This window comes from Cavia porcellus, unplaced genomic scaffold, assembly GCF_034190915.1.
Source record: "Cavia porcellus strain 051 isolate PalLab524CR breed Dunkin Hartley unplaced genomic scaffold, mCavPor4.1 scaffold_1, whole genome shotgun sequence".
Classification (NCBI taxonomy): Eukaryota; Metazoa; Chordata; class Mammalia; order Rodentia; family Caviidae; genus Cavia; species Cavia porcellus.
In genome coordinates, this window is record NW_026947484.1 from 229,021,988 (window position 1) to 229,046,274 (window position 24,287).

At 33.0% G+C, this 24,287-nt stretch overlaps 1 protein-coding gene across 13 annotated transcripts in view; it reads right to left on the reverse strand.

Annotated features, from left to right (window-relative positions):
- Positions 1–24,287, reverse strand: part of Birc6 (baculoviral IAP repeat containing 6) — a 242,185-nt gene that overhangs the window by 115,244 nt on the left and 102,654 nt on the right. For 4 of the 13 annotated variants that reach the window (XR_010040847.1, XM_063230115.1, XM_063230081.1 and 1 more), the window contains 18 exons: positions 23,792–23,938; positions 20,795–20,982; positions 19,723–20,046; positions 19,396–19,495; positions 15,974–16,188; positions 15,619–15,827; positions 14,959–15,305; positions 14,077–14,296; positions 13,312–13,445; positions 12,516–12,653; positions 10,777–10,904; positions 8,115–8,246; positions 6,470–6,685; positions 5,628–5,811; positions 4,775–4,930; positions 3,634–3,767; positions 2,617–2,770; positions 900–971 (listed from right to left, as the gene is read on the reverse strand). Coding sequence is in view for 12 of the 13 variants with exons in the window: in XM_063230115.1 (XP_063086185.1) it covers positions 900–971; positions 2,617–2,770; positions 3,634–3,767; positions 4,775–4,930; positions 5,628–5,811; positions 6,470–6,685; positions 8,115–8,246; positions 10,777–10,904; positions 12,516–12,653; positions 13,312–13,445; positions 14,077–14,296; positions 14,959–15,305; positions 15,619–15,827; positions 15,974–16,188; positions 19,396–19,495; positions 19,723–20,046; positions 20,795–20,982; positions 23,792–23,938 (3,198 nt within the window). In the remaining variant the exon portion in view is untranslated. The remainder of the gene's footprint in view (positions 1–899; positions 972–2,616; positions 2,771–3,633; positions 3,768–4,774; positions 4,931–5,627; positions 5,812–6,469; positions 6,686–8,114; positions 8,247–10,776; positions 10,905–12,515; positions 12,654–13,311; positions 13,446–14,076; positions 14,297–14,958; positions 15,306–15,618; positions 15,828–15,973; positions 16,189–19,395; positions 19,496–19,722; positions 20,047–20,794; positions 20,983–23,791; positions 23,939–24,287) is intronic. The other 9 variants (XM_063230082.1, XM_063230065.1, XM_063230107.1 and 6 more) reach the window with 7 other exon arrangements.

Genomic DNA, 24,287 nt, shown 5'->3' on the forward strand with positions numbered 1-24,287 from the left:
CATCAAATCACGAAGAGCGTGGGGGGAAATAATTCAAGCTTTGAAAGATAATAATCTCCAGCCAAGATTGATATATCCTGCACAACTATCCCTGGAAATTGATGGAAAAACAAGGTGCTTCCAGGATAAAGAGGAACTGGGGGAATATGCAACCACCAATTCAACTCTTCAGAGAATACTACAGGATATTCTAAAAAAGAAAAATACAAAGAATCCAGAAATAGTGGCAGAGAAGCCACAATGAATGGAGCAGAAAATAAAATGAAGAAGACAAACTGACAACTAATGACAGAAAAAGAGCTCAACAGAAATGAGGCAGAGAAGATTGGATGATAGGAACAGCTTTTTGGAGAAAATGACGTCTTAATAGGTAATACTGATTTAGTATCATCTTGTTTTGAAGTCTCATCAAGCTTTTGTTCTTCTGAATCCATTGGTCTAAACAGGTTGTATACTACTGGATTTTATTATGTATGATAGTATAAGCAAAAACTTTTAAAGACAAGGAGATTATACAGAAACCATTGTTTGTTTTCTATTGGTTGATTCTAAATACCCTGTAATGCTGTCATTCTCTTAAATGGTTTTACATTGTTTTGATATATTTGATGCTACAGTATACGAAGTTATACTCAAAGATTTCAAGGAAAGAGACAATATGGTAACTACTTTTATGTCAGGATTATCTTGTGGTGAAACACTATTCTGCTTAAATGGTTATGTTTTGATCTGCACTGTTTTGCTGTTATGCCCTCTTTTATCTCAATCTCCACTTCATTATTTACTTTTTTATTTTTATCCTTTTAATTAAAGGAAAAATAAATAAAAAAGGAGGATATATTATAGTAACCCACTTTGACTTTCCATTATCTTGATTTAAAGCCCTGTATTGCTCTCACCATCTTGTTTTGACTGATGTTCCTCTATTCTGTTTTGCTTGATAGTACCAGGTTCGAAAGTATAGGCAACAGCTGTGAAGATAGTGGGATTCATTATGACGCCCATTCTGGTTGACTATTATCTACTTTTGAAGACCTGTAATGTCTCCAATGTTTTGGTTTTGTTGGTTTCGTTCTTTACTGTTTTGTTCAATTTTATTATAACTGATGATATAGACAATTCTATTAGAGATAGCGGGAGGCATTATGGTAACCATTGTTGATCACCTTGTATTATGCTTTTACATTATCTATTATGTCCACCCTTTTGATTTGATTGACTCTGTTCTGTTATGTCACATTTGGTTCTACTCCCTTCCAAAAAAGTAATAAGAACTGTGGGAGCAACAAAACCCAAAATGAGTAATTGTCATTGTACAAAAGAGAGGAAAAGAAAGTGCTCTAAACGATATAACTGCATGTATATATAAGTGTATAAGATACATAATGATATCACTGAGTTTTATTGGATCATTGAACAGAACTGTTTGCAGTCTCACTGTTGGAATGTCCATTTTACAAGCTTTAATTTTGAGACTTGAACAATTATTTCTAAGATGACAATATGTAATCCATTAACTAGTGATTTTCTACTGTTTTTTTCTGTAAATCTGTATAACTTGTACCCTTTCTGGTTTTTTTTCCTCCTTAAATAAAATTAAAAAAAAAAAAAAGAAAATAGCATACAAATCCAACTGAGAGATGTTGCACAAAATAACTGGCTTGTAACCTTCAAATCATCAAGGTATTGAAAATCAGCTGTGACAAACTATTGCCGGGAACAAGACAAAAGACACATGAGGATTAAATGTAATGCATGATTTTGCACTAGGTCCTTTTGCATAATGAACACTATTTGAAACAAGATATGGTGACACCCAGCACTCTAGGAGACAGGGGTAGAAGCATAGTAGTACACTGATTTCTAAGTTATGAATATTCTTCTTTTAGGATGGGGGTCAGGGATCAAACTCATGACCTTGTGCATGCTAGACAGGCACTTACATTGCTGAGCTAAATCCCCAGCCCTAATTTTGAAAATTCTTGATGTTTACAGTAGAGTGTCTATTTTTATAAAATGAATAAAACAAAAGTAACATCAGATTAGCAACCTTCAAATGTTTCAGGTTAACAAAGATTCTTTGCATGGTACTTACAACATTTGATCAAATAATTTCACATTTTGAAAATATTTTATTAAAAAATATTTTATTAAAAAATTAAGTCTATCTGATATAGTCTAACAGAAAAAAAGTAGTACTCAGTATGGTGTTATTCATAAAACAATTATTAAAACCAGAAAATTACAGCAAAGCAGAAATAATTAAAATCACTGCCAACTGCAGACAACCCATTATTTTTGAGAGAAACAGAAAAGTAAAGAAGCTTCCTCAAACCTAACAATACAAAAAAGAGCTCTAATTGGCATTCAGAATACAACTGTGATTCTAAACTCTCCCAACATGGAAACTCAATTTTTTTCAAGGCATAGAGTAGACATACATTTAGTACTTGTTGTAAGAATAGCATCTGTAGGTGCCCGGGATTTAGCTCAGTGGTCAAAAGTGCCTTCCTGACAAGCACAAAGTCATGAGTTCAATCCCTGGCACCAAAAAAAAGAAAAAAAAAAAAAAAAAGACAATAGTATCTGCCATCAAATACCCCCACAAATACTTACCTTGAGACACTGAAACACTAACTGTCTGCGAGCCATTCTTTTCTGTGTTTGTTGGTGGTTTTGCTACAGGAATGCCCAGACCTCCAATGTAAGGGTTGTAATTGTAGGTACCGTAATCAGCACCCCAATAATCATACCATGTGCTGCTTATTGGCTTAAAAGAATGAAAAAAAATTGTGGTTTATGTCTCTTTATTGAATGAAACATTTATATTATTTAAACCCAAACAACAGTCTTTCTTTGCATCCTTTAAATTCCCGCAATCCAATTATAATTTTAAAGAGTTACAAGAATGGCCCACCATCGATACCTTTCTGCCAAAATCTGAAAATATTTAAATAAACCTGAAATATAAACTGAGAGATGCTGGCACTCTCAGTAAAAACTAACATGTTGAGAGATCAGAGCCACTACGAAGTTAAAAAATACATCTTTTAGGGGCTGGGGATTTAGCTCAGCGGCATAAGCACCTGCCTTGCAAGCAGGCGGTCGTGAGTTCGATCCCTGGTACCAATAAAAAGGAAAAAGACCAAAAAAAAAAAAAAAAAAAAAAAAAAAAATATATATATATATATATATATATATATATATATATATACACACACATCTTTTAGAAGCAATAGCAGCTAAGATAAAAGTTAAATCTACAATGGGCTCAGGATAGATGAGCTTGAGTGGCCAACTGGCTGCATGAAATGCTAACAATGTATATCTCACTTCTGATCCTTACTAGTGGTTATTATGATACTTATTAAAAGCTTCTTTTTTTTATTGGTACCACAGATCAAGCTCACGACTGCGTACTAGCAAGGCAGGTGCTTATGCCACAGAGCTAAATCCGCAGCCCCTAAAAGCTATTTCAATAAAAATGTTTATTATATTCTACTAGATTGGTGTCTTTTTAAAACTACTTCAGTACCTATAGCAATTTAATGCATTGAGTATGCTGAATATTGGTTTTATATGTGGAAATAAATACATATATTTTCCCCCAAAGAATACTGTAATATAGTATACCTTAAAAACTTTGGCTGCAAGAGGATCCTTTTCCAAATCAATATCTAAAGGATCAATGTCAACTTCCATTAGATCTTGAAGCAGCTCAAGGTCAATTTCTTTGTCTTTTTCCAAAGAAGAGAGAGGAGGTGTACCTTCAAATAATTAAAAAGTGATTTCTATTGGTAGAGTGTATCAAATAAAAATGAAAGGATGTATTTCTTTTGAAAACAGAAAGAAATTATTATGCTGTATCTGAATGTAAAATATGATGTCTAGTTTTAAAATCTCCAATTTTTTACACTTACCAAATATTAAACAGTACACATATAATGGCCACAACACACAAAAAAAGCAATTTGATACTTGATTTCCTATAGAAAAACTCTTACTGAATGAATTTTGCTATTAAAAATAGTATTTCTAGAATGATTAAAATTGTTACATTCAATATGCAATTCACTATACAGCATTTCATCCATATTAAGATGTTATCCAGTGTAATAAAAAAAGTAAACTTTCATTTAACTTATCCTGTTACAAATCAGAAATTATTTTGTTCTCTAGGTTCTAAACGTTTTCTATCCCCTATTCATTCTCTCTCTTTCTTTTTGTTTTTTTAATACCTTACACTTGCCAGGCAGGCGGTTATGCCACTAACCTAAACCCTTAGTCTCTCCTTCTGATATTCAACATGTACTTTTAGAATTGTAACATACACTACCAGCCATTAGTGGATGTCATTCAGTATAATGAAGATTAGTAAAGCAAAACTACCTTCAATAGATTAATAAATGTTCAAAAGCCAGGATACACAAGAATCAAACTAAGCATGCAGTATATGCTAGAAAGATATTTGAGTATGCTAAGGGAGCCCTCAACTCTTGGAGGAGGGAATAATTTATGTGAATCCAAGATGAGGGACTCTTTATGCAAATAAAGAGAAAGTCTATTCCAGATGTTAGTAGTCTGTGATAATGAGTATTAGTCATTCAGAAAGAAAAGCAAAGCAAAATATATTTATCAGGAAAATAACTGCTGTCATAGACAATGCCAAAAACCTAATAAAAAACATTTCATGCCTCATTAACTTTCTGTATTTTTGAAGCATTTTCCTTAAAGAACTATGGAATATTTAAAGAAAACATAATTAAAATTGTACCCGTTATATCATGTGTCAAAGGTTCATCTATAGTTTCCAGCAATTGAACTGACGACTGTTGAAGGGAGTCATCTGAGTCACCAGCTGTGGCACCTGCATCATCACCCACGGTTCCATCCTCCATGGCTTCTGCAGCTACTGGAGCCAACAATTCTCCTGCATTTAAAGAAACAGCCCTAACCATTTTAATAATTTATACACAATCTTCTAAAACATTCTAAAGAATGACAGAATACATGCTTTACTAACAGAAAAGAATCTGAAGATGGGTCGGGGACAAAGGTCGTGGCATACATGCCTGCCTGGCAAGCGCAAGGTCCAGAGTTTGATTCTTGGTACCTGTCCCCCCAATCCAAAGAAAATGAGCCTGCATCTGCCTATCAAAAGCTAGAACTCACTGCAGTACCTTTAAAGGCCAAATAACTAGTAAGAAACATAAAATATTTAATATGTAAAATAAATTATTAATTCTTTACATTTATTAATCTATTTCTTTGTCAAAAGACACTTATAAGAAAGATATCCTACAAAGGAACATAGGCATAGTGATACCCTAAAAGTCACATACAGACAGAGTAACTAGCACCCCACTGGTAGTTAAGAATGAAGCACATCAGCATTTATATCCAGGCACTTTAACTAACAACCTCTTCTCTAAACACTTCGTCTTAACAAAACAGTCAACATAAATAAAAGTTTTTAAATAGTCACAGTTGCTTTAACATCAAAGAAAACTTTATTATTTTACTTCATTAGGATGTTACAGTTTCCTTTAAAAATTATTTAGCTGAGGAGTAATTTTGATTCTCTAGGCTAATTTTGATTTGCTCTAGGAAAATCATTCTTGACAAACCTGCTAAGATGTCCTGCAGCATGCAAGTTAAGGAATATTGAGCCCAAGCACCGCCCCAGGATATATCTCCTCTATTGAAATCAGTTCCAACCAAAAGTAACAGTAGTCTTTCCAGTTGTGGTTCATTCACAATCTCACAGAGATGAATAGTTGGTCTTGTGGCATTTGCAATGCGTGCAAGAACCTGTAATACATTTTATATATCAAATACTTAACCAGCAATTATAATCTTTTTTTTTTAAAAAAAAACAGAAATCTCTCAATACATTGGCACTGGAGTAATTGTTTTCAATAATGATGTTTCATTTTGGTATCAAAGTAATAACATGAGATAGAGTTCAAAAGAATGTAATTTCGGTCTGGGGATATAACTCAGCCGCATAAGCACCTGCCTGGCAAGCGCAAGGTCATGAGTTATATATATATATATATATATGTAAATTTACATTAAATCCAATAAAACTGAGTGAGGAGTAGCTGCTATAAAACACCAACTATGTTCCAGCAAAACAACTGTAGCTATAAAGTCTTTTGTTAATATCATTTTACATTTGTGTATTTCCTATTTTATTTAAGGAAAGTAATCTAGATAACCCAAATTTCCTGTATTTTAATCATCCAATGTTTTGGTCAAACAAATCAATTTTAACTAAATTAATTTTCCTTAGGGAAAATGAAAAATATTATTAAATCCTTCAAGGTACAATTAAAAAAACTAATTGGAAAAGAAAAGAAGAACTATAATTATTTTTAATCAAAATCAATTTAAAAACTGCACCCCTTCCAAATTTTTCCCACCCTGTAAATCTATATTTTTAAATTAAGCTTAATAGTTTTCTTACCTTACAAACAAATAATAAGAGATCTGCATGGCATGTGAAATCCATCGAAAGAAGAAAGAGAACCAGTTTTTGTACTACTGAAATACAGCGTTCATGGGCCAGAGTAAATGGAAGTGGTTCTATCTCTGGACTTTCTTTTGTTGTTGTAACTTCTGTATCTAAGTTAGAACGAGACCATTCCGCTGTCCGACGCAAACGAATTAAGTCCTTAAAGTGCTGCATAAAGAAATGTGTAATGTTTGAATTAATGTTTATTTAACGAAAAATTTTCGGTACAAATTTACAGAATGAAAATATTCACTTACACACAACTCTTAATGACAAACTGTTTAGATAAACCACAATCTTCAAAAGTAAAGATTAGGTGCCAGGAATATAGCTTAGTGGCACAGTGCCTGCAGTGAGACTGATTCCTGATACTCAAAGGAAAACAGAGCTCCCCTACTGAAAAGAAATAGAAGGAAATAGGGAAAGGATGACAGAGGAGGAGGGAGAGAGCACAACAGGGAGAGGAAGAAAGAAGAAAACCAAGAGAAAGAGAAGGAAAGAAGAGAGGAGAAAAAGAGAGATGGAGAGACAGAGGGAGAGGGAGAAGGGGACGGGGACACGGACAGGAACAAGAGAAGAGGGCTAGGGATTTAGCTCAGAGGCATAAGTGCCTGCCTTGCAAGCATGTGGTTGAGAGTACAATTATGGTACCAAAAAAGTAGAAACATTAAAAAATTTAAAAGAAAAGAAAGGAGAAGAGAGAGAGGGAGGACATAACTTAGTGGCTCAGTGCCTGCGTGGGAGGCACAAGGTCTTAAGTTCAATTCCAGGTTATCCACAAAAAAGAATTTGAGGAAAGTGAAATTCTACAAAAAAAGGCACAGGAAGACACTACAGCTAATGTAACAGCTCAGATAAATGGCATCCAGACAAGTCTAAACAACATACAAGGTTGAAGGTAAAATTAATTTAACTTCAAAGTATTCACTTAAATTATTGCAGAATCTGGATTAAGTATAACATCATAGTTATTCAAACACCACACAAATTTGGTTGTCACATATATTAGTTACATAAACCTATGTGTAAAATACATATCAAACTTTTTAAATTATTCAAAAATCACTAAAATTCATTTTAACTTAGAAAAGAACATGCTATACTTCAGTATTATATACTAGAAGATCCAAGACAAGTATCAATCCTAACCAACCCTGATAATTTTTCAGTAACATATTAAAAGGGAAATGAAAAGTCATAAACATCATTGAATAGATTAATTTTATTTTTAGGACTAATAAAATGGTATTTATAATCACACTATATATTTTAGTGGGGGTTTTTTTGTTTAAATTTTTAAGACAAGATGTCACTGTGTAGTCTAGGGTAGCATCGAAGTCATGGCAATCCTCCTGCCTCAGATTCCCAAATCAAAGGATTATAGGCATGCACCACTACACCTGGCATCTATGAAAATAATAAACAGTACGCTAAATGTACATGAGCAAATTCTTGAGAAGTGGAATAACATACTTAAATTTTCCTGATCATTATAAAGATACCTAAATATTTCAATAATCTATAATGCTACAAAAGAAAATGGTTTTTGGGGGAAGGTGGGGAGAGGATGTATTATATAACAAAGTACAAACCACACCTTTGAAGTAGCCTGCTTTAGTTTTGCTTGCTCTACCAGGAGTTTATATGATGATCCTTTGTTACTCTGTATTTTTTCTTTTTCCATCTGTTCCACCAAAGCCTTCTGTTTTGCTTTTAGTAGATTAAGTTGCTTTAAAACACAAATAAATAAATCTTAAAATAACAGTGTTTTAAAAAGTAAATTATTACTCTGTTCAGAAGTCAAAATGATACAGTAAACCCTTTAAAACTATAGTGATACAATTCTGGCTACCCTCTTCATTTAAAAAGCTTACCTCCAAATTCTGACTTCAACACCTTTAGTCTCATTAAGAACAGTTCCTTACAAATGAGACAGGGAAATTAATCACAAGACTGTCTTATATAAGCAAAGTAATAAATCAAGTAACATTTTTTAGCAATGGAAAATAACCTTTTTTAAATACATGGGAACGTATTTCTGGTACCACAAATTTGAATCAGGGCCTTCAATAAAAACTACATCCATTCTTATTTTTCATTTTGGGCCAGGATATCACTAAGTCACTATTTTTTCCTTAACAGTTCCAGCTTTCTAAGCAGGGCAGCACATGGGGATAATTCAGCTACTGCAGAGGTTAAGGGTCAACTAATCGACATGGTAAAGCCTTTTGTTGGTGGGGTGGATAAGTGTTCTTAGCTGTGTTTTTATAGCAATTCTCCCAGAAGTAATAAATATTTTTGATATAACTGGTTATTAGTTTATTTAAAGAATTTTGGATTCACAGAGATCTTTTAATAGACAACACCATCATAACGATTGTCTGAAAAAGTACAACATATCACAACACACACTGACACAAAATTCATCAATTTTCTTCAAATTTTTGCAGTTTCATTAGTATTTATTTGTATAGGCCCATATGTGCCCTCAATTGCATACTATTCTACATGTTAACTGACTTAGCTACCAAGAGAGTCAACACTGAATGTCTCTATTAATCAGGTTCTGTTATGTTGTCCTTTTGTAACTCATCATCCTATACCACCCTCCGTGAACCCCTTCCCTTTACAATACCCTATAGCAATAAACTAATAGCTCAAAGGGGAGAAAAAGCTACCCATTCCAACCTATGGAATGACTTTCCCTAATACCCACAAAATTACCTTAGACAGTCACTAGAAAGCATAGCCACAATTATAAATTAATGATGCAGGCAAGAACTTAATAAACCAGTCTTCTCTAAAAATACTTCATACATTTCTCCTATTGACATCTATTATATTACATGAGATGAAAAAATGTTATAAACCAAAAACCACATGGTTATCTACACAGATGAAGAAACATGTTTCAAAATTAAAACTAGCACGCATATGATAAGTGAGTAACTATAAACTAGGGGTTACAACATTTTAGTATTCAAAAAAGTAAAAATTCTATGAGAAACATATGCAATGATTCTAACAACATATCTAAACAGTCACAAATTTAATTATTGTATAAATACATGTTTTTCGAAACTGTATGAGAATAAATTAGCAACCTGATGCCCAATCAATCTGAATATTACAGTATTTATTCCCTAGAACCAAGTAAAATCACTGGCGAATCACCATACAACCAGAGAATTAAAACTGATGCTCTACTACTAATTATTTCTTGCACACATTTAAATTATGCCAATCAATGTGCTTCAAAATAAAAAGTCACATAGTAATGTTTTATTACATTATATTTTAAGGATATATGTATTGGGTTACATATAGATACAGTAAGTTTTATTCTAGGGTTTTCAAATTTTACATCAATAATTAAGTATGACAGGCATAAACATTAAGTGGCCAATAAATTTTAGCTCCATTTAAAAGCAAACAAATCACTACTGCCTAAAATTACTTAAAAGTATTACAAAGGAGCAACTGAAGAAGATACTTCACATTGGCTTTTTTTTTTTTAAGATCCATTTAATTCAGAGTTGAAAAAATGCTGAAGAAAAAAACTTTATTTGTTAAAAATAGGCCCAATGGGCTCAGCGGTACCTGCCTGGCAAGGTCTCGAGTTTGATTCCCGGTACCAAACAACAAAAAAACAAAAAAACAAACAAATAAACAAAAAAAACAGGCCCAATGCCTTCCATTCTTTCAAAATGAAAGGGTTTTCTTTAAAAAAAAAAAAAAAAAATCTCATTTTACCTTAACATATGCACTAAATACTACATAAAACATGATACTCTACAAAACGAAGAAATACGATTAGTTTGTACGTAAAAACCTTTAGGGGAGGCATAGCAACGTATCAGATTAAAGACAAAAGCAGAGAGGCTTTCTGACTCTAAAAATATAATGACACCTCATTAAAATGGTAGTACTAAAGACGTAACAAAGTGAACAGTTTTTGGTGTTTTTTTTTTCCCCTATTTGGGGGAGGGTGTTTGCTACTGGAAATCGAACTCATGACCTCACACTTGCCAGGCAGGAGCTGTGCCACTGAACTATATCCCCAGCCCAGTGAACAGTTTAAAGAACATCACCAAAATCTGTACATTATAGGTATTGTTGCCCTCATGCACATAATTTCTGAACTACTGATCTCTCCAAACTACACAGCCCATCAAAAGTCACATCCAACATTCGAGGACACATCTTTGAACCTCTAACTTGATAATCTTAGACAAAAAACTAATGCATTCAATCAATACCTGCTTATGATGAACAAGCTGTTTTCTGATTTTTCTGGAATATAATCTATCAAGGCTACTGCTGCCCTTGGAAGATCTATTTAAGTTCTGAGTGTGCAGATTATTATTGATAAAACTCCACTGGTTACCTAAAAGGGAAGAAAAAGGTTTAGTAACAATATGCTTAAATGTAATTTTAAAGAACCTTTCATACTCAAAAAGCACAAAAACAACTATGTCAATCAAGACAAAGCAGATTAGAAGAGTTGACCCTACAAAATTTAAGTAACTCGGACTACTCTCACTTAGACCATAATATTCTTTATTTCCAATACTTTAAAATAACAGGCAGTGTTTAAAACTAAAGCTTAAGATTAATGTTTGTACAACGCAGCTTTAATAGTCACTGAGTTGTAAAATAAAAACTTCAAAAATACCTATGTATTTGCAAAGGGACATTAGGTGTGTATGTTATTATTCTACCCCAATGTACCATCCCCTCTACCAATCTCTAGTTCTTCACTCATGTTTAATTAATGTAAAAAATTTTTCCTCTTCTCTATATTTTTTGAAATCGTAGTTCATACTACTAAGCCTCAAACTTCTTCCACTAATGATTTCATACTGAACATAGTTAAACTCCCAATATTATCTGTTCTATTCCAATTTATATTATAAATTTATTTTATCAATATACCTTATTCTATTATCTTAATACAGAGTAAACTGATCCATAAAGATAATGATTAATTTTCCAAAATCTCTACAAACAGCAAATTGCCCATACATTAGGAGTCTTTGAAGGCTGGGGATATAGCTTAGTGGCACAAGTGCCTGTCTAGCAAGTACAAGGTCCTGAGTTCAATTCCTGGTACAAAAAAAAAAAAAAAATCCTGGACTTTTAAAAACATAATATGCACCATAAATTGTTTTAACTATAAAGTATCAAGGACATTTTGTATTATACTGAAAATGTGTAAAATTCCTATTTTGATAGCCCTAAAATATCTGTATATACATATTTGGTTGCTAACTCAAATCTTTAGTGAAAATCTTCATTAGGGGGAAAAAGGAAATGAAAACATTAGCTCTTGGAACTTGATGTTCTATTATTTTGTCTCTTGGCCACTATGAACAAAGATTACAACTCAAAACAAGCCAGGGCACTAGAGACTTAGCTCAGTGGCACAAGCACCTGCCTGGCAAGCGTGAGATCATGAATTCAACCCCCGGTACCAAAACAAATCAATACAAAACATAAGCTGGAAACGTCCATATCTAAACATAAGGACCACTTGGAAGTCAATGGATACATTGCAGGGATCAGCAGCATTTGCCCATGGTTCAGTACTCTGCAATTCCTTCAGAAAACCGTTAAAGGTAATTTACAGCTGATCCATTGAACTCTGCTGTGATAAAAATGACACACCACACTAAAATAAAACTTTTTTAAAAGAAGAAATCTTTGTAAATTTCCCTTTCAAAACTCACTTTTATGTATTCTACTACAAAGTGTTTGAATGGGCACGGGTTTTCACTCTTGTGAAAAACAAAGCAGTTTTCACAAACCAAAATGTGATGCCCAGAGCAGTAAGTTTGTCCATCAAATATAAATTCTGTCTTAAAATAAATTCTTGAAACTTAACTCCTTTTTTACATAAACTACATACAGCTGGTATCTCCAGGCCAACAACCATTTCTGGATCAACTGTAGAGTCACTCAAAATCCCCACCAAAATATTATTATAAACTTCTGGTACCTGTCAAAAATCTTTCCCTGTCTTTACCATTCAAAGGTTTTTTTGCAGCTGCTGCTTCATCTTCAACAGTTGCTACATAATCCAGCAACCTGGACACCAGCATAACAACCCAACTGATCATAGGAATATCTAGTACTCCTACATAGAGAGAGGGAAGAGATCCATGTAATTATGATTCCTAATGAAATCTGAAAACAACTGAGACAGAACATTTTACAAATTCAGAACCTGCTATATCTTACTAATAGTAATGTTTATATATAAGCCTGAAAACTACACATTTTTACAATAAGTTGAGAAGAATGTTGATTCTAACTAAATGCAAAAACATTTTAGTAAAAAAACAGATCCATAAATGTAATTATTAATTTTAGATTAGATCAATGCAACAAATACGAATCTATAAACTAGAAAATAAAATGTAAGATTCATATGCAACTAAAATAAAATATCCATTCTGACTTACAATCCATGTAGTATCAAATTATGTTCTAAGTATGGATCAAAACTAACGAGAGTCTGATTTTAGTTTTATAGTTATACATACTGTATAGCTATGGTACAGAAAAAACATATAATATTTTAAAAATTCAAATCATAAAAAGGTAATATCCTTTTTTACAGTATTTATATTTAAATACACTTAAAATTGTATGGCAGTCAATCACATGAAGGCTGCTCTCTAAAACTTCTATGTCATACAAATAATAATATATGCTAAAATGAATGCTAAAGTATTCTACAATTAATACTTTTATCGAATGTTGTACTTAAAATAGCTGTCTTATAGTAATACCTTCTGTTCTCCTATGTATGGGTAACTCCGGCTGAAGAGGTGACAATAAATTATCCAAGAGATTAAGCAAGCTTTCTAATACTCCACTATTACTAAGTGATCGTTGACCAATACAGGAAAGTAACATGAAGACCCTAAAAAAAAATAAGTATGCAGAAAATACTCAGTGAGAATTAGCTCGTGATTTTTTGTTCAGTTCTTTAAATAATTTACATTGAAACTTAATACTAATAAGGGCTTACTTCTTTAAATATTGCATCTTACTGGGGATAAGAAAGGTTTGTATCTGGAGGTATGTCAAAATCAGCTGTTTCTAGTTATTAGTTACACTTTAGAGAACTGAGCTCTCAAGAAGCACATTTAGGGGCTGGGGATTTAGCTCAGCGGCATAAGCGCCAGCCTTACAAGCAGGCAGTCATTGAGTTCCATCCCTGGTTCCGATAAAAAAACGAAAAAGACAAAAAAAATAGAAAAAAAAAAAAGTACATTTAACATATACAGTCATATGATCTAGAAGCAAATACTTTTAAAAAAAATCACATTTATAATCCCCACAAATTCATCTGAACAACCAAAAATGCAGTCTCTTATTTACATGCAATCTTATAGTAACCTTTTCTGTAGTACCCTTTAGCTATTCCTAAAAATAGCTGTTTCATTTTCTACACATTTAGTATCCACATAAACAAGATTTCAAAATCTGGTCAATGACTTTAAGAAATACGAACTACTAAGGACAAATACTAGCATCATCTAATGACTTACCTATCCTGAGGAAAGATGAGAAGCTGCTCTGAATTATACAATTCCTGTAGAACATTAGAAAGAAACTGACCCCACCATCTTTCACCACCACACAGTTGAACAAGCAGGAGGCCAGTATGTAACCGTATCTTTGGGGTTCCACTGATGCACAAGTGTTTAAAGAGCTCTTCACAGGCTTGGGCATGAAATGTGCTCTGTAAAACTGCAGGAACAGAGTGCCCTATTACAAGAAAGAAAATAAAATTTCCTATTTAAGTGTAGTGTGTCATTATCAAAACTGGCATGCCTACATGTTTTCTTGTTTGCCAGCAATGTAAGTTTAACTTTAATTCTTAAATACTTAGGGAAATAGAACATCAAATCAATTATATCCCCAATGAATCAGAATGTGCTGTGGGTTTTTGTACGTGCACATGTGTGTCTGTCTTGATGAAAAGTATTTACTGGCTAGAAAACCATAGTTTTAAATTAAGCTAGCAATTTACGAAAATTTATCACCATTGACTTTTAAAGTACTATCAACACTTAACACATACTTTGTCAAGAACACACTGATGTGTGTAAATGATAAAATGAAAAAAAAAATTATAAAAACCTAGAAATTCATCAAGAGTTTAAGAAAAAGTGAAACACTGGAAACTTAGCTGAGGGAAAATGCATTTGTCTACTGTGGGCAAAGCCTTATATTCAATCACTAGGCACCATTGAAAAATTAACATAAAGGGGTAAAGGGAATTGAGTCAATCTAAACAGATTTAATAAATATATTAGAAAGGATAACAAAGTAAACAATAACCAGAAAATATTACCACAGATCCTAAAACAAGCAACAGGACCACAAATATATTCCCATGCATTAAAGTATATGATTCAAATACAAACCATTGGAAGAGTGAAGAAGGCTGAGTAAAGTGTCCAATAAATATCTGATGATAGTGCGTAGCTGCTCTGTGGAAGATGTTTGAATTAAATCTTCTGGATCTGATGTTTCATTCAATGTCTTACGACTTGCACCTACAGCTACTTTGAGTCTCTGCACTGCATTCTGAGCCAAATTTAGCTGAAGCTGTAGCTGAATACAATCTTGATAAGCAGAAAAAACTCTACTGTCTTCCTCAACTGCCTTGTCTGGTTTTCGTAAAAAGTACTGTGCATTGTTAGCGCTGTTGAGAGGAGGAAGATCTATACTTTGCAAAAGAGTTTCCAGACGATGACAAGCTAAGTTATATCTGCATAAGTAAAAAACAAAAACAAAAAAATTCAGTAACTCAAATGTTCTTTTGATGTACATATATGCACAATGAGAATGAATCTCTAATTAAAGATCGCACAATTGAAAGAATTACTCTTTGGCAAGAACTAATAAAATGAAGTAAATTAACTGCAAAATTTTCATTCCATAAACATGGTGGTAATGTGCTAATATTCTGGAGGGGGGCTCTTTTCTGTACAGTTATGAAAGGACATACTTTGAAAAACTACAAGCAACATACATAAAATACAAATTTTAATATTAAAACATATTTGCAGTTTTCTACTAACCTGCATTGTATATCCTCTTGTAGTGCAACCATCATTGCTAAATGCTGGTCAATTTCTGGCTGGTTTGCAGATTCTCCCTCTCCCTTGAGAGGGTCATGCATTAATTTCAGCTCACTTTCCCAAGGCAAGATATAGGTATGGCCATAGTAAAATCCTAAAGGGATTTTGGCTCGGGCATTTGTACTACCATAACGTCCGATGACAGTTATCTGAAATGAAAAGTACGCATTCCCTTCAGCCACAATAAAACAAATCTGAGCAATACATTTAAGCAGTATAGGTATACTTGTCAATTATACGTCTAAATATTTTTCTGAAACAGAAAATATAAATTTGCTTTCTTGAAGTTCTTTACCTTCATAAATCTGCACACAGGAGGTGGTATTAAGTCATGAAGAATTAGTGAATGGGTGCTTATATCAGTTGCCACTACCAAACGCCTTCCATCCACTTCTTCTCCTAAGGTCCAAATGTCAATTGATAAGGAAGCCAAGTCTCCACAAGTGGGAATCAATACATCTGTCAATAATATAGGTCTTCCAAAGTCCAAAGTCACAAATCGCCTGGCTCCTATGGAAGAAAAAGGAATGATTAAAGGAAGGAAAAAAAAACCCTATCCATCCAATAAATAATTTTATATATAAACACACATATATTTAAATTAACTGAATGATAAACTTAAAAACTGTTTAAAGCATCTTTAAACATAAAATCAACTTAATAAACTAAAAACAAGTAAAAGTAAATTTGTAAAATTGACTTTTCAATTCTCATTCTAAAACTTTCTTAATCTCCAATCAAGTTAACCTTAAAGTCACAAACTATTACTATGAAAACAATCAGCTGTACACATTAGCTTTACTTACTTTAAAAATTAAGTTAGCAAATGTAGTACATTAAGAAAACACAGTATGAGAACTGATCATACCACACATGATAAAATGAACACATACTCTGAAGAAAAAGAGACACTACAGTACCCAGTGCTGATCCAGGAGTATCATAATGTGAAACCCATCAATACTATTATTCTTTGCTCAGAGTGATTTTTTGTTGAACAGAACTGGTTGCAGTCTTGTTTGAAACCCCGCTTTATATGCTCCACTTTTGCATCTTTGAATAATTATTTGTAAGAGGACAATTATGTAAATATCAACTAATGATTTCTTACTGTTTAGTCTTTCTTTGAAAGTATGTATTATTTCTACCCATTTTCTGTTTTTAGTCTTTCTTTAAATAAAATCTTAAAAAAGAACAAAGGGAGGGAAAAGTGGAAACTACTGTCAATTTCATATTGTCTTATCTTGAACTCTTGCATTGTTTACATAATTTTATTAGATTTGGCCTTGTCCTGTCTTTTTTTCGATTTTATGCTTTCAGATGATAAGGGTAGCTATTTTGAATATAAAGAGAAATATAGTAATCATGGTTTCCTATTATATTGTTTTGAAGTCTTATAATGCTTTCATTCATTTGGTCTGATTTCATTGTTTTGTTTGATTTTATTACGTGAGATGGCATGAACGCTAGTTTGAAGAAAACAAGACATTATTGTAGCTATTGCTGATTTACTATCATCTTGTTCTGAAGTCCTACCATGCTTTTTTTCTTCTGTTTCGATTGGTTCTATCCTACTGTGTTTTACTTGATTTTATTGTGTGTGATGTTATAGACAAATTTTTTGAGGAAAATGAGGTATAGCAGCCATTGTTCATTTCCTGTTATTTGGTTTTGAAGTCCTGTAATGCTTTCATTGCTTTTGAATGTTTTTTTACTATATTGTTATGTTTGATATTATTGCGTGTGAAGGTATGCTCCACTATTTCAAAGAAAAGAGACATTATGTTAGCTACAGTTGATGTCCAGTTGTTTTGTTGTGAAATGCTGTGTTGCTCATTTTCCTGTTCTGATTTGCTTTGTTTCATTGTTTTCTTTTGTTCTCTTTAAAATAAAAGTTAAAAAAAAAAAAGAATGCACAGCAATAATCTGCACTTTCAGCTAGTAGATTTATTTTTATTTTTCTACTGGGAATCAAACTCAGAACCTCACACACGCCAGGCAATTGCTGTGGCACTGAGCTATATCCTCGACTCATTATTTGTTTTTCTTAATTTCATAATTAAATATATTAAAATACCAAAATACATTACATGACTTTAGGCCAACCTGGAATTGCATGCTCTACTGAGTTTACTGTGTAAATTGTAAATGTGGCTAAAGTCATATATAATAACCTTATCATTAAAAAAAAAAAGCTTAAAAGGGCCTCCAAGGGAAATAGCTCCTTTCAAACAATGTCCTTCCCAGTACTGACACTAGTATATCTTCAGCTCAGTATCTGAATAAGGAAATGAAGAAATACCAGATTTTCATTTCATTTTATAAGCAAAATATAAAAAACAAGCTCAAATAGTAAAACATAAAGTGCATCACTAAAAACTTCAAAATTATTTTTCTTTCACTTTGCATTGGCAGAAGTAGCCACATTAATATATCTGCTGCATTTTATAATTAAGGAAAACACCTAAAAACTTCTAGGAGTAGTCCTATTCTCAGTGGAACAAGAAAAGAAAAAAGGCAGTGACCAGAACTAAAACTAAAGAGAACAATATTAAGCAACATATAAAGAACAAGCTCAAGGGGTTTATATGCTACCCAAATTGGACTATACACAACTGCCCATACATAAGACTCCAGAATAGCAAGTTTTCACTTTTACTGATTACAAATTATAATATCTATTGCCACTTAATAATTATTTGGGTAAAAGGAACACATGCTCTTACAATAAAAAAGTACAGTTTGTTTCTATAGTGAAAAGTGTCAGGGCTGGGGATTTAGCTCAGTGGCGTAAGCACCTGCCTGGCAAGCGCAAGATCATGAGTTCAAACCCCAATACCGTAAGAGGTGGAATAAAAAAAGATATTGTTTGGAATATACATGACATATCCACATTTTTCCACTAAGAGCCTCCAAGTGCTGACCTGTACTGTTGCTGAGATTAAAACTTCCTATTATTTGTAGATATTCTGTAATAAGCACCTACCCTTCAGGAGGCTGACACAGGAGAATTGCTGTGAGTTCAAGGCTAGTCTGGACTACATAATGAGTTCAAGGCCAGCCTGAATTACACAGCAAGACCTTGTCTCAAAGGCTAAAATGGGGGGCGGGGTTTAAGCTCAGCAGCACAAACGAGCTCCTGCCTGGGAAGCATGAGGTCATGAGTTATACTGCAAGTACCAAAATAAAAATTTCAGCCAAAAGTAACGAAAGGAATAGAACAGAAAAAAGACAAGAGCAAAGCAAAGCAAGCAACTCCCGAGATCATAAGCGTAAGACAAACTTACATAAATTTTCAAGTAAAAGACCATTAAATGTTACTCAGTTACCATACTGAATAGCATTTTGTTGGCTAATCTTTTTTTTTTATTACACTAATGCCAGTGTTACGAGTACTTTTCTGAAGTGTAATGGTGAATGACTAATTAAAACAACGTAAGATATTATATGTTAATCATACTCCAGCAGGCAAAGTCTCAGATAAAAGACCCAATTCATTGTTAAAACAAAATTAGTAAACCTGCGCAAGAGCACTCTCATGCAATGTAGAAATCACACACCTTGAACATTACAAAATGCTTATTCTTGGCAAAATGTATTTACCCAAGAGCAAATGTGATTTATTCACATTGGAATGGTAAACTGAATTCATAGAAGAAAGTCATATAAGGACCAGCAGATGGCAAAGAAAATTAATTTAAAGAATTAAAAAATTACCTGAATGCATTCGTTCTATAATAATGGACTGGTGAGGTGGAGGTTGAAGAAAATGTGAAGCATGAGAAATTGCAAGGGCCAGACCAGAACCAAGTGGATTCTAGAAAACAAAAGAGTAGAGCTCTATATTGGTAATACTCTTACTATATAAAAACTACTGATCAAAATACTAATGTTTCTTTTCCTGTTGTATACTTTTCAATATTTTATAAAATAACCTAATTTCACATAATGAATACGTATAATACTATTTTGCCTTCTAACATTAGAGTTTACTTCAAAACATTTTAAATGGATAAGCCAATGCCTATTTAAAACGTAATTTACCATTCTCGACTTGTTGGAATTTTTGTTATGTGCAGCAAGATTGACTGGTGGGGGATCAATGACTGAGCCTGGGAAAAGCTGTGCAAGTTCGGCATTAATCACAACAGAAACTGCTTCATTGGGTGGAGTGAGTGGTGGAGTCATAAAAAGTGGTGTTGTTTTTGGAGTGGGTGGAATAACATCAGATGGATGAATGAAGAATCCAGGGGCGGCCACTGGGTTGGAAGGCACAGAGTTGTGAACAGGACCTACTGCTGATGCTGCTGATGCTGCTGCAGCTGCTGCAGCTGTTGTCTGATGTAACTTGGCTTCCAGCTTTGCTTTCTGTAAAAGAAGTAAAAGCAACACATATAGACTAATCCTGCCTACCTAACTCATGGAGTATATTACAAGGATAAATATTATGAAGAGAAACACGATAAGAGAAACATGATTCATCCTAAAAAATGATGAATCCAAACTGGACATAGTATCAATGGAACACTGCTCTGATATATGTACTCCTTCAAATACTCAATATAAAATGTCTTGTGTATTTTTCAAAGTGAAAGTGAAAAGCAAGCAGAACAATTAAATGTAAAAAAAAAAAAAAGTTCTGCTCTAAACAAAATATTTACAGGAGGTGGATTCTCATGTCAACTAAACTGATATTGTCAACTGAAACTGTCACAGGGTCCTTGAGGACACAATAAAAATCTATCAAGCATTTCTCATTATTGCTAAATTTGAAGTCACCCTAATTTAATTGGTCTTTTAAATGCTGTTTTAGGTTCTTTATTCCACGAAAATGATTAGCGGGCAACTATAATGTTTGATCAAGAGTGTTCAAATGGAATATGAAAAAAAAAAAATTGATCGTATTTCCTCAAATGTGTCCAATAAAATGTAATACTACAACTTCAATAAATTTAAACGTATCACAAAGACTTTACCTCATTTTTTTTGTTGAAAATGGTTAACTCACACTGTTCAACCTATTTTCCTTTATGAAAATAATGGTCATTTTTTACAGTACTTTTTCAGCTTTTGAAGTTTAGAGACAGCATGAACAAAGAGCCAAATAGTCTCCAACCTGTTGCTGAAGCTTCAAAAGCTGCTGCTGTTTCTCTTGCAGCACCTGTAGCTGTTGCTCGGCTGAAGCCATTGCATGAGAGAGAGACTGCAAAGCTACCTGGGCTGCTGAACTCAGTGCTGTCGAGGCTTCCCCAACTGTCCCAGATGAGAGTCCACCTACTGCAGGAGTAACCCCGAAGGAACTCACTGGCATAAGACAAGGGAAAACAAAAACAAAGACACCAGGATGAAGAAAAAGCTTACAAAGAAAAGAATCAAAAGTATACTATTTTGACACTAGAACTATAGCAAATTTTAATTTTTAAAAAAAGGAATCATGAGAAAATAGGAAAATTTTAATAGCAGAAATATTGATAACACTGGTATTCAAGTTCTAAGAAGATCTGAGAATGACTTCTAAAGCAAAGAAAAATTAGAGCCACTTTGTTTTCTAAGTTATAAATATTTCTACTATAGAATTTTATTTGATAAAAAAATTTTAATAAAATCATTAAAGATGAAAAACATCTTACATCTTTTGAACTTAAGAAATAAACTATGTTTCCCCAGAGCACTTAGATGGAGAGAAATACATATTTCACATAAAGTAGTATTATTTTTAAATGATAAAAATATGACATCTAAAAATTTAAAAATACGACACATTTTCTTCCATTAAATATTTATGAAAAGCATTCTAGAAGCTGAAATAAGAATTTAATCCCACAACTTAATCTAAAATGTCAGCCTAAAACAAGAGACAGGAGGAAAGTCTAATAGCATTAACATTATTTATAACGAACCTTTACTAGCAAGTTAAACTGGTACAATAATAGCACAAATTTAATATGCATTACCAAACAGCTGCCTTTAACCATGAACAAGTATGTGAGGCAGGAGTCATATTCCCCTTTCTAGCTGAATCAGCAAAGAAAAATTATTCTATAAAGGTGATACTGGTACAACTCGTATTAGAATCGAGGGCTGTAGGAAGCCAAAGCCAAAACAATCAACATTAACTTATACCAACTTATTAAATCTTTGTAGCAGTAAAATATTAAGTGAAAAGTATTAGTTACCACTGTGTTATAATATACATTACATACTGCTATAATCTCATTTTACAGGTAATAAAATTAAAGATGATGCTGAGGATTTACCTCAGTGGCACAAGCACTTGCCTGGCAAGTGCCAGGTCATGAGGTCAATCCCCAGTACCCAAAAACAAACCAACAAACACACCAAAATAAAATGAAAGATGAGCGAAGTAAAGTTATTTGCTAACAAACAGTGGAAAGCAAAGAAAGTTCCGGAAATCTGGTGACCTATCTTTCTAACACCTAACAAGGGCTGTGTTTTAAAACAGTGAACAGGAAGCTTGGAAAGAGTCATCTTTCACCTAACACAATGCTGCCCTAACACTTAATAAAAATTCCTCTGCTGGTAATGGTTTCAAGATGGTGAAATACAAAGATCTATTCTATACAAATAAGTAACTCTGAAAAGACAAGAAACTAGTTCCACTGCTTGCTTTATAGGAAGGGAAATGGGTGGAAGGTATAAAGGAATGTTCCTTCGTACCTAGGTTTTTGTGGTACAAGGCTTTGAACTCTGCTCTTCAAACTTAACTACACTTTTTTTAATTAACTAAAAAAAAATTTTTTTGAGACAGTACACTGCTAAATTGCTAAGTTGCCCAGGTGAGGTTCAAACTTCTGATCTCCTGGTCTCAGACTCCCAGAGCTGAGATTACAGGTATGCACCACCACACCTGGCTAAACTGAGGTTTATATCTTTAGATTTTCTTTACTCTTTGGAAAGCATTACTAATTCAAACAAATTTTCTTAAAACTTAAGCTCTTGAAAACTTAATTTCATGATGAAATCAAGGAGAGAACCATATTTACAACTGAATAGTTTATAACTGAAGTTTTTTGAAAGCTCAACATTTGAAAGAATGTTTTTATTTCGATATAATTCTAAGTCTTTGGAAAATGATCGTTTAACAGTCCAAGAAAAACTGATTCTGATCTTATTAATCGCCATATTTTTAAAAACCCTAATTTAAAATTGTATGCCCAGAATTTTACTTAGCTATTACTGTCACAATTAAGATAGAACACAATTCTGAAAGAAAGGGCACTAAAATAAAAAGCTGTTAAAGTCTAAAATCATTTGTCATTCTGAAGCCAAGTATAACACTAACATTCCATGACTTCTCCTGGAAATTGTTTCACTTTTTGTTACAACTGTTGAAGAGATTAAAAAGAGACCCACTTACAAAATTATCACCAGCAAAATCAGTTTAAGACAGTATTTAAATCCTTCATTTACAGTAAAACAGACATAAAATCACCTACAAAAGCTAAATTTTTTTAAAAACTAAATTTTATCAACTTCAATTATGTGTCGCAATAGAACTCACGTGTAAATTAATATTCATGCTAAAATGAGAAATAATTAAAAATTAATATTTCTACTGATTAATAGTCAAAAACTATTTTTTAAATGAAGGTATTTATTAAGCACTAACTTTACCACATACATATTTAAGACAATCAAATCTAAATTACTTTGGATTATTAGGAAACAGTATTCTCTATTTACTCATCCCAACCTTCTCAAAAACATCACCAAATATACTAGTAACTTTAAAAGAGTATACACAAAAAATACTGGCAATCATTTGATAATTAGTAAAGCTCAGTAATGGAAACATGGAGTTTGTTTTAATCTCCTTTTTCCACATAGATGATATAGAAAGTTGGTAAAAATGAACACACATATAAACAAAGGGATTCAAATAGAGCTAGGAGAAATTGGGCAAACAAATACACCAATGAATTGACTAAGAATATGAAACTATACTTCCTCCCAGCCCAAAATGTCCCTCCCATACGTTTCCACTTTACAGGACAGCAATGATATCCTCAGGGTAAAAACAGGTATTTGAATACTTACATTCCACTTTTGCTTATGTTTTGCATAAAATATATAATAAAAGAAGGGTATATACCAGTAAACGTACTTGCATCATCCCTTTCTATTCTGGTTCCATCACTAGTAGACACACAAGTAAAGTGTAGTGGTTCAACTTCCAGAAGTCCAGTGAGGGATGTGAAACTACCCTCAGCAGCTGTGCAACTACTGACTTTTCCATTTCCTAGTAGAGAAAAAGAGAATCTACTATATGTAAAAATGTTCTTCAAAGACTAAGTCACTGAAAGTTACAGCGACTACTCCACATTTAATAAGAACATATACGCATGATCTTTACAGAGTGCTTCAACAATAAACATGGTATTAAGGAATCTCACAAAAGTAGATGCCAGTTCCCTTGCTACAAAGGTCCAGTTGCATAAAATCAATTTAGCAGCATTCACAGTAGTAAGAAACAGGAACAGTTTTCTATGAGCCATGGAATTTACATTCAGCAACAACTTAAATTTCAAATGCAGAAAAAAACACCTCCTGAAATTACCTATTATGTAAACTATAAAGTAAGCAAAATA